The sequence below is a fragment of the Eupeodes corollae genome, chromosome 1 (assembly GCF_945859685.1).
Source record: "Eupeodes corollae chromosome 1, idEupCoro1.1, whole genome shotgun sequence".
NCBI classification, from domain to species: domain Eukaryota; kingdom Metazoa; phylum Arthropoda; class Insecta; order Diptera; family Syrphidae; genus Eupeodes; species Eupeodes corollae.
In genome coordinates this window covers 77,091,295-77,102,413 of record NC_079147.1, presented here as the reverse complement: position 1 = coordinate 77,102,413, position 11,119 = coordinate 77,091,295, and the positions used below count along the sequence as shown (strand labels likewise).

Below are 11,119 nucleotides of genomic sequence, written 5' to 3'. Positions count from 1 at the left end.
AATTCAGAACTTTACTTCACAAACCTCAACTTAAAGTTCATAGTACAAAATTTACCAAAAACGAGACTTTTCTTGACTAGCTTTCCACTCCACTTTCAAATAACTTTGCCTTAATTGGAAGGCAATTTTTTGGCAGCTGGCCAATCAGATACCAGAAACTTGCCTAACTTTCATGTCCCTTAAGTCATCTGTACCTGCCCAGTGGCTAATTTTGAATGACAGCTGAATTTGACAGTTGATAAATACCAGCGCTACCACGAAATTCATGATCCTATATTTACTTGCCTTAGCTTCCTAACATATTCATAGATTGATCACAACAAAAAAGAGGATTTTTCTGTTTAAACTTGTTCGCGAAATTTGATGAAAAGAAAAACATTTCAGCTAAATATTTATCAGTCGTGTTTATTCTTTCAATGAATTTTGAATTTCATCAGCAATTATCCTGTCTAAAAACATATCCCACTTCCGCTCCAATGTGTCATAAGCTTCTTCTCTCTCTGACTCATTCAAAACAGAATACCTTCAAAAGAATAAGGTACTTTAGAAATACTGAACTTTTCTATTCGAAAAACTTATTAACTTACTTAATCGAATTCCACACCAACTGCTTGAGAGTTTTCAATCCTGCATAATTTGGTGCAAAACTCATTATGGCATAATAAAAGTCATAACTTAATCCTTTGGCATTCCAAAAACCAGGATCATCATTTGTTATAACAATGGGAACATTTTCCGAAATGAAAAACGCTGCGGGATGATTCCTTAGATCCCAAACCAAATTCAAAACTTGATTTGATATTGGACTTATTTCCAGGGCAATATCACGTTTTTTGACAGCATTCCATAGGACAGGATGTTTGAGTAGGGCATATCCATGTCCAATACGGGTTGAATTCAAAAGAATTGCATCAAGTAAATTGTAGTCGGAAGCAGCGCCATACCAATCTGATTGAACAAAAAAAGAAAAGTTCGAAACATTAAGTCATAAACACAATTTTTCGATCATTATCTCACTAGTTTCGCCAGCATGGAAGAAGTATTTAGCAGAATCTGGAAGAGCTTTCAGTTCATCAATGAGGTTATACAGTGAATTTCCCAAGTCTTCCTGTCCAACTAAGTCAAAACCAATAACGAAATTTGGATCTTCTTTGCTAATTACACAAAAGTAAAATAAGGAAAGGTTTACACATACTTATACAATAAGATTAAATTTTAGACTTACTGGAACTTTTTGAACGCCTCCAACTTATTTGACACACCTCTCAGCTCGATTTTTCTGTTAGTAGAGTAGATAACCTTAAGCCCAAGAAAATCAGGATGGAGAGCCCGGAATCTTTTGACAAGTGACATTAGCTCCATCGCAGCAAATTCCGGAGGATATTCTTTGCCTTCTTCATCATACAGCTAAAATAAGAACCATACAAAACTTATTCCATTGGAATATGGACAAAATAAAAAATGCATTTTACCTTTTTAAATTCCATTCTAACCTCCAAGTACATGATACCATCTTCATACAATTCCTCCAACATACGCCAGTGGAAAGTACGAAAAGCTGGAAGATACTTCAAAACGTCCGAAATTGTTGAGAAAATATTTTGAAATCTTGTCCATACTTTATTCAAGCTCATATATTCCACTTGAAATACAAAAATTTAAACAAAAGTAAGTATTATTTTATTACAGAATTGTGTTTAGAGAATCTCTTACGCTCTGGAACTGGAGTATACAAATTGATTGACTTTTCCAATTGCCTGTCAAAGAATTTTCTACCCTCGGATTTCCGCCTTTTCAAATTAACAGTTGAGTACCGAGAGTTGCAGTTGTGTTTCTCGCTTTTTCGAAATGAAAGAACCGTTACTCCATCTTGATTTACACAAGTCAAAAGTCCTGGTGTATAAGTTAGATTTTTGATAACCCATTCCGAAGACACCTGAGCACTATTGTGAGCGTGCAGCAGAGCACCCTTAGGCATTTTCTTTAAGAATTTAAAAACCTTGCTATTATCAATTATTTTTTTTCCCTTAAAGAAATGCATTCCAGGAGCATAATTTTCATCACCGCCTTCATATCCAACCGCTAATTCGGCCATTTTGTATTTCATGAATATCCTATTGACAGCTTCTTCTTTTTTTGACAAGACTATATTGCCTCCAGTCGAAAGAAGATCTTCAGCATCCATAACTGCATTTCGGGCTTCTTCATAACCTTTAACATAACCGTATTAATATTAAATATCAATTGACGTTGACAAAATTATACTCGTACAAAGGAACTTACTGAGAGAGTTACGTTTGATTTCGGTAGTAAAACAATAAGAACGCGTTATTAAGGTCGTGAGTAAAACACCAAAAACCAGTCTAGGCCACGTCATCGTATTAAAACTGAATGTATCTCACTTTAAAAATAGCCTGAAATTTGTGTAGGTCAGTTAATAACTTTAATAAAAGTTAACAGTTTAGAAAAACAAAACTCTTTAAATCTGCAATTTAGCTTAAATCTTTTCATTATCTCATTTAGTTTTCAGAAATTGCCATAAATTGTCAGTTTTTGAATCTGACACGATCCTGATAAGACAATAATAATAATTCACAATCCAATTAAATGACAGCTCTTCCATTTCATTGGTAAATTTGAAAAAAGTTTGTGGCCAATGAAACACGTTTGAAAAAAGAAGTTACTGTGATTGTGTTATTTTTCTTTCTTTTAGGTGGAGATAGTTTCTGTGAAGCTGCCAAAATTTAGTACAAATTTGTTAAAACGCCAAACAATCAAATATATAAATAAAGGATGTCTGGTGGCAATTTTGCTTATGTTTTTAAATACGATTATTTAAAAAAGGTAAAAACGGGGGTAATGGTGTCATTGGGATCAGTCATCATGCGGATTTCTCAGTCACGATGTTGCACTGCTCTTTTGCACTTTTAAAGAGGCATTTTTAAAGAGTAGCGATTAGCTGACAGGTTTGTTAACACTTCGATATACGACGAATAAGTGAGGGGCCGAGTGTAAATTTAACTCGTTCGTGGGTGCAGAGGTTCCGTGCAACTGCTTCGGCTATGATAACTCCAAGGCCAGTCGATCTTCAAGGACTCCCGAAAAAAATTTTTGAAGTGGTTGTAGAGATTTTACGTGAAAGTCCACGACTTTCGATAAGGAAAAGGGCAGCATCACTGGGAATTCCAATGGCGATTATTAATGAAATTTTCAAAAAGGGTTTTTTAGTTCCATCCATTCGCCAACAGCGGGGAATGGATTTTAGAATCGTCCTCTGATATAGATGACTCCGACATCACTCTGTTGGAGGCTTATCGGGAGTACGGTAGCAAAAATACTGCGGTTAATCCAGATTAGCCACCAACACTGCATAAAGGCTTCGGCCTCTCTTCTTCTTTGCTTATCCAGCAGCGATGAAGCTATTGTCCTGATTCAAGAACCTTGGATTGTTAAATCCATTGTTCGAGGAATCGGGACTCCCAAATACTACGTGCTTTATGCATCAGGTGAGGATGAACCCAGATTGTGCATATTGGTGAAACGTAGCCTAAATGTATATTTACTCCCTAATTTCTGCGATCCAGATATCACCGCCGCCAGAGAAACATTCTGGCTGGCGTCGGCGTATCTCGGCCACGACCACCTTGTTCCTCTCCCGGGTGACAATCTTGAGAGATTAAGAGCTGAAGCCCAAAGGCTCAACATCGGTCTCATCATCGGAAGTGATGCTTCCGCCCACCATACCGCGTGGGGTAGCACGGATATAAACGACAGAAGTGGGATCTTTTCGAACATATATTATAAACACAAACCTACTCATAAGTAACATTGGTAAAGAGCCAACTTTTATTACTAAAAATCGACAAGAAGTTTTAGATATTATTTAGATTGTCTCCGACTTCATTAATAATAATGTTTTGAACTGGAAGGTATCTATAGATCACTCCCTTTCTGATCATAGATACATCCAATTTAACTTTATAAATGAAATACCTTGCTAACCGATCTTTCGAAATCCAAAAGGAACAAATTGGCCAAAATACAAGAGAACGTTAAATAGTTTAGTAAAACCTGTACTCTTTAATACCCCCTCTAACACTGAAGATCTTGACGATAATCTAAGATTAGCCCTAAACATAGCTCTAGATACTGCATGTGCTCTTATACAAGTAAGAGGTAAAAAGAAACCACACTGGTGGAACTCAGGGCTAGATCCACTTCGAAAAGAATGCAGAAAGCTCTTTACCAGACCGAAGGCTTCTAGAGATATGTCTGACTGGGATTTATATAAAGAATCACTGAAGATATTATAAAAAAGAACTGAGGAAAAGCAAACGATCGTCCTGGGGAAACTTCTGTAGCAACGTGGAAGATTGCTCTGAAGCATCCAGGTTGCACAAAATCCTCTCCAAAAATCCAATCATGCCAAGCTGCTTGAAAAACGCCTCTGGCCTCTGGACCAATTCAAGCGAAGAATAGCTCAACTTGCTACTAGACATTCACTTTCCTGGTACTGCACAAAGGGGTGTCAGCAGAGGTATGCCACAAGGTGGTGTCCTATCCCCTCTCCTCTGGAACTTAGTAATAAATGAATTACTAATTACAAAAAAGGTCCATCGGTAATAAATGTGGCCTACAGCCCCGCATTACACGGTCGGTCATAAGGCCGATCTTTACTTATGGAGTAGCGGTATGGTGGACGGCGCTAGATATAGCGACAAATCGCGATAAGCTCAGCAAAGTCCAACGAACAGCCTGCCTGTGTATGGGAGGAGCACTTCGCTCTACCCCTCCGACTCACTTAATGTTCTGTTCCATCTAATACCCCTGGACATTTTTAGAAAGCAAACGGCTGCTAATACAGCCATACGGCGTCAAGGCTCCTCTTTGTGGATCTTGACTATATTGATATTAACTACACCATACCCCACCCTCAGTTTAATAACTATAGCTTCAAAGTGACTATACCTCCCAAGTCTTCTTGGGAGAATCCATCATTTTTGAACAATGATCCTATAAACTTTTATACAGACGGATCAAAAACGGAGGTTGGGGTTGGTGGAGGCGTATACTCAGATAGACTAAACTTAAGTTTCTCCTTTCGTCTACCCGATCATTGTAGCGTGTTCCAAGCTGAAATCCTGGCTTTAAAAGAAGTCCTATCCTGCCTTAGAGAAAACGTTATATCAGCTAATGATATACGCATCTTCTCGGATAGCCAAGCTGCGCTAAAGTCCCTAGAATCTGTCTCCACTAACTCACTAAAAGCCCTAAATTGTCAATCATCTCTTACGGAGATGGCTACACAGTTCCACAGTTCAACATTCACCTTTTCTGGGTACCGGGCCATAGAGACATTCCAGGAAATTACAAAGCTGACGAACTTCAGGTGGAATAATACCACCACCTGTTTAGCCACTAAATTAATTTGGCCTAATCTTGCACTGCTATTGGACTTGGAGCCCCTGCAATTGATTTTTGTAGGAGTTGCATGGACGAGGAGGAATAGGAGGAGACAATCTCTCATTTTCTGTGCACATGCCTTGGCTTATCACAAAGACGTAGAATCCACCTTGGAGACTACTACTCCAACGATACCAGCGATCTAAAAAATTTTGACATTATTTGTCTCCTACGCTTCATTAGGAGCTCCAATTGGTTCGACGAGGATCAACTGATCCATGTGGTGTCACAACGGACCATACTCTGGTCTAAGAGTGTTGGACTTAACAACCAACAGCCACTTTAACCTAACCTAACCTACTCCACCAACTAAAATTAAAGAAGTAAACGACCACATCAACAGTTTCCCAACAGTAGACTCGCATTATTGCAGGGAAAGTTCAGGCCGAAGATATTTAGAGAGCTACCTCAACATCACAAAAATGTACAACTTGTATAGAGAGTTTTCAAAAGATCCGGTTTAAGAAAATATGTACCGAAAGGAATTTTATAACTCATTCAATTTGTCATTTTATAAGCCCAAAAAAGGTCAGTGCGATTGCTGTTTAACTTTTATAGCAAAAGAATTCTGAAATTGTTGAATTTAATATGCACAGGAATGAAAAAACGAAAAACTTAATAATATGTTTTGATCTCCAGAGCGTTTTTTCGCTTCCGAAAGGAAACGCATTATCTTTCTCTTATAAAAGAAAGTTGAATGTTTTGAATTTGACAGCAACATTCTGTTCCTCTAAAAAGCGGTAGAACTGGTGATGATATTGCCAGAACCTTAATCAAAATTTTGAAACATGTTTTGATTGATTATGAGGACATTGAAGTGCTGACCCTTTGGAGTGATTCTTCTGTGCCGCAAAATATTGATAAAATTATGACTACCGGATTAATGCACTTTCTTCACAAGTCGCCAAACTTAAGAACAATACACCAAAAGTTGTCTATTCCCGGCCCTTCACTTATACAGGAGGTAGACTCTGTGCGTAGTGTCATAGACAAACACCTCAAAAACTTTGAAGTGCACAGTCCTTTGTCACTATTTCGACAACTTTAAAGCATTAACTATCCAAAAACATCTCTAAAATTAATTCAAATGCAAGCTGATGATTTTAAAGCGTATTCCGCAAAATCAGGCCACTTGAAACTATGCATCTATACCGTTCACCAAAAAAAAACTCTTTTAAATACGAAAAGGCAGATTTTTTTCAAGTTTCATTCAAGAGAAATACGAGGGATTTAAGGTGCTCAATCATTAAAAAAGCTACCAAGACCAATTTGGGAACACCGAAAAATGTATTTAATCAGGTCTTACAAGTTATTCAGAAAATAACTAAAAACATATCCAAAGAAAAACTTGAAGATATAAAAAGTCTCTTCCCTTTCAAGTCTTCAGAAGATAAATTATACTACGAACCCTTATTTAATTTAATATTAAGATGTTCAAATGGTAGACATGTGCATTCAAGAAGACGCAAGCGTCCACAGGTTTTTCTCAAAACCCAACTCTGTCTATCAACTCCTACCTTCAACTCCCCGCGGTGAACATCGGGTGCCTAGTACCCTAACTGGAGATTAGGCTCTAACACCAGTGGAAAGTTGTTGGGGGCGGCAAACGAGAGAGGGGGAGAGGTGTTTCCACTAAGGCACCTCCCCTTATCCAGACGGCAGCGGAGGAATTCCCGAGATGGAATCAACGGTGGCGTCTACAGTTCCAGTAATGTTGAACTACTTAGTGAACACCTTATAGGGCTTCTTCGACTTATTTGGAGCCCAGGCTTATAAAATATGATCTGGCCTCCATGTTGGGGGTTGTGCCTTCGTGCTTCGTGGTGACTTCCTGGCCACGTAAAAACTTCATAGTTGCTAAGCACCAACAAGCCTAGGATACGGACTGATTTATTGTTGACAACCTATCCAAACAAATTAAGGACAACGAACTTCGGGTATGCACGTGGAATGTTAGCTTCCTTAACAGACCACGTACGGCCGAAGAATTAGCGGAGGCACTAGACTGCTATAAAGCAAACATCACCGTCATCCAGGAAATACGATGGGATGTGCTATGGTGACTGCTACCACGAAAAAGAACAACGCTTATTTGAATGCAGCCTTGTCACTGGAGCCAGACTAAGGCAAGAAGTCTTGAGCTATAGGTGCATCAATGACCGCTTATGACCATACTCATCAAGGCTAAATTCGGCAACATTAGCCTGATATGCGCGCACGCCCCCACAGAAGAGAAAGATAACAACACCAAACATATGTTCTTCGAGCTCTTAGACAAAACATATGAGCAGCGTCCTAGCTACGATATTAAAATTGTCCTGGGCGATTTTAATGGAATAATCGGGAAAAACAGCCTGCACAACAAAACTTCCGACAACGGATTCAGGATCAAAGATTTTGTTATGGTGCGAAACTTCATGGTAGCCAGTACGCGTTTTCCACGCCTCAACATCCACAAGGGAACTTGGAGTTCTCCAGATCAATCTACCGTCAACCAGATTAACCATATTGCGATCGACGCCAGACACACTTCCAGCATCATGGATGTCCAAACTTTCCGAGGAGCTAACATCAACTCGGACCACTACCTCGTTATATTCAAGGTAGCACTTCGGGTTTCCAGACCCAAGGCAAAACAGGGAGGTGCTGTGAGAAGGTACAGTGGCAACATTGCCAAGATGCAATCAGAGAAGCCGCCTCTGATGTGCTGGGTTTCAAGCACCCAATAACAAAGAAACCTGGTTTGATGAGGAATGCCGGCAGGCAAATGCAGCTAAACAACAGGCACACAAAGTGGCGCTGCATAAATGGACGAAAGCTGCTCATGAGCTCTATAAGCAGAAGAGGCGAGAGGAACACCGACTTCTCAGAAGGAAAAAGAGAGGGCATGAGAAGCGTGCGGTAGAAGAAGTTGAGAGGTTTAAAAGCAGGAATGAAGTTCGAAAGTTTTAGGAACAGGTGAAACGAAATTCACAGGTACATAAACCTAGAACCCAAGGCTGCAAAGGCGAAAGTGGAAACATCGTAGTGGAACCGCAGTCAATGCTGAGGATATGGATCGGCAACGGCGAACTGAATTCCGCTGTCAGAAAGGATGATCCATTCAATATAGGCGACGAAAGCCAACAATCCCGTCCTCCCAACTTAGACGAAGTAAAGATCAAATATTCTCATTACTGCAGATCCTGGAAAAAACCCAAGAACACACGAACTGTGTTGAGCTATGTCTAGTTTTAGCATCCTTGCCAAACTCGTCCGTTTGTGCAGGATGACCATGGAGAATTCACGCTGCTCCATAAAGGTTGGGAACAACTTAACAGAACCTTTCGATGTCAAAAAAGGTTTTAGACAAGTTGAGCGCTGTCATGCGATTTTTTTAACATCGTGCTTGAAAGAATAGTGCAGAGCTCACACGTGAACACTAGAGGCACTATCTTTCAAAAGTCTGTCCAATTACTGGCATATGCTGATGACATTGACATAATCCGAAGAACTCAGCGTGATGTCAATGAGGCTTTTGTGAGGCAGAGGCGGCAAAAATGGGTTTAACGGTTAATGAGGGCAAAACAAAGTACATGTTGTCGCCAAGAACGGACATACAACACCGATTGCTTGGTCGAAACGTCACCATCGACAGACGTAACTTTGAGGTAGTCAAGGATATCGTCTACCTAGGCTCCGCTGTAAATGCAGCAAATAACACCAGCGCTGAGATCAAACGCAGGATTACTATTGCTAACCGCTGTTTCTTTGGGCTAAGAAAGCAATTGAGTGGTAAATTCCTCTCTCAAAGGAACAAAGTGTTACTATATAAGACCCTTATCATCCCCGTCCTGTTATACGGTGAAGAAGCATGGACTATGACAAAAGCGGAGGGAAAGTTCGAGGGAAAAATTCTTCGTGTGATCTACGGTCCCGTATTCATCGAATTGTAGTGGAGCAGAAGATTTAACGACGAGCTGTACGGGCTGTACTGCGACGTAGACTTAGCCAGAAGAGTAAAATTCCAACGACTAAGATGGCTGGGTCACGTATAGCGCATGGAAACCAATGCTCCGGCTGGAAAGTCTTCGAATTCAAACCCACAGGACAGCGCAGTAGAGGAAGACCGTGGATCAGGTGGCGCGCACGAGTGGAAAGTGACCTCACCCAACTAGGGACTCAGCTAGATGGAGTCAACTGTTCATTTACACGTAAAACAATAACAAAAATGTATCCGGATACGCTGCCTGAGATTGATCGCAGCTAATATAGGATTCCATTTTAGTGTCATGCAATACTTTTTTCAAGATTTTTGTAGGAGAGGAAATATGTAAACAGAAAGTTTATTGTTTAACACTCAACACCAAATGATTATTTCAAAAACAAAAATATGTTATTGTATTTTTTGTTTTAATTAAAAAAAAACATTGTACTTTAGTAAAACTGTTTAAACACTTTTAAATCATAAACGGTTATTTTTTAATGTCAGAATGTTGACAAACTCACAGTTATAAGGAATATTTGTTTAATGGATTTTTATTTTTGAATATCATAAATATTAAATTTTCTAACAGAACTAATCTTTAAATATTTAATTAAAAACTGGTAAAAGCAAAACTTGTTTTGAAATATTAAAGGACTCATTGGACACTTTAGAAATAGTAGAATAAAATTCAAGATTTTTAAATATAACAAGTACCAGTACAATAAATCCACTCACTTTTGGAATGACAAATCGTTTATCCAAATGTAGTTAAATTTATACTTTTTTTTTGGAATTTCAATGTTATGTAATGCTTTAATGGATTTACTCTCCAGAATTTTTAAAAAATATCAACAGATTCAAGAAATAAACACATCAAAAGAAGTCCCAATAGATTAGATAAGTTCTACCGGTTTGCTTTTAATATTATTCAAAAATAACAAGAAAGTAACAGATATTTAATTAAGTAGTTTAGTATTGATAAAATTAACAATTATGTATTAACTGTCTTATCACTGCTTTTGATTTAAGAAAAATATTATTTTTGGCTATTAATTAAATCAAAGTTCGTTTTGTTAATCATAAACAAACTTATTATTTATAAACGTTATTATATATTTTTAATTTTACAGAATTGGGCAAAATTTTTCATACATTTTTTTTAATAATAATTTAACACTAAATTGCGCATAATCTATAATTGAATCAACAAATAAAATTAATTTTCAAATTTAAAATATCGTTACCCGTATCTTAAAAATAATATCCGTGGGGTAACAAAGATCTTGATACTTCGGCAGTATCTTGAAGACTGATTTAAAAGCTTAACCGAAACCCCCTATAGTAGATTGTAGATACAAATATGAAGATTGTACTCGTTTAAGTTTAATGAAGAAGCGTGCTATAGTGAAGCACGAAAAAAACAAATTTTATTGTTTATTTTATTTTTAAATAAACGAGTAGCTAGATTTTTGCATTTTTTAAAAATATGCTTTTTAAGTATTTGAAATACCTTTATAATGTTATGGATATAGTTAATTGATTTATAAATTAAAATCTTATACCAATCCAAAGCAGTCTTGAGCATATCAGACTACTATTAGGTTTTGAAGATGTGATATGTATGAATGTATTTTCGCATTGGATATGTAATGATGACTATGATGGCGGCAATGTACGACTAAGAGTGAC

General features: G+C 37.9%; 1 protein-coding gene across 1 annotated transcript; it reads right to left on the bottom strand.

Annotated features, from left to right (window-relative positions):
• Positions 1–385: 385 nt before the first annotated feature.
• On the bottom strand, positions 386–10,775 carry LOC129939781 (adenosine deaminase 2). The gene is made up of 8 exons (XM_056047922.1): positions 10,675–10,775; positions 2,284–2,414; positions 1,714–2,211; positions 1,473–1,642; positions 1,226–1,407; positions 1,018–1,154; positions 588–948; positions 386–523 (listed from the first exon to the last, which is right to left on the bottom strand). Exons 2-8 carry the CDS (start codon positions 2,375–2,377, stop codon positions 406–408), a joined length of 1,560 nt encoding a protein of 519 aa, XP_055903897.1. The 5' UTR covers positions 2,378–2,414; positions 10,675–10,775; the 3' UTR covers positions 386–405.
• Positions 10,776–11,119: the final 344 nt, after the last annotated feature.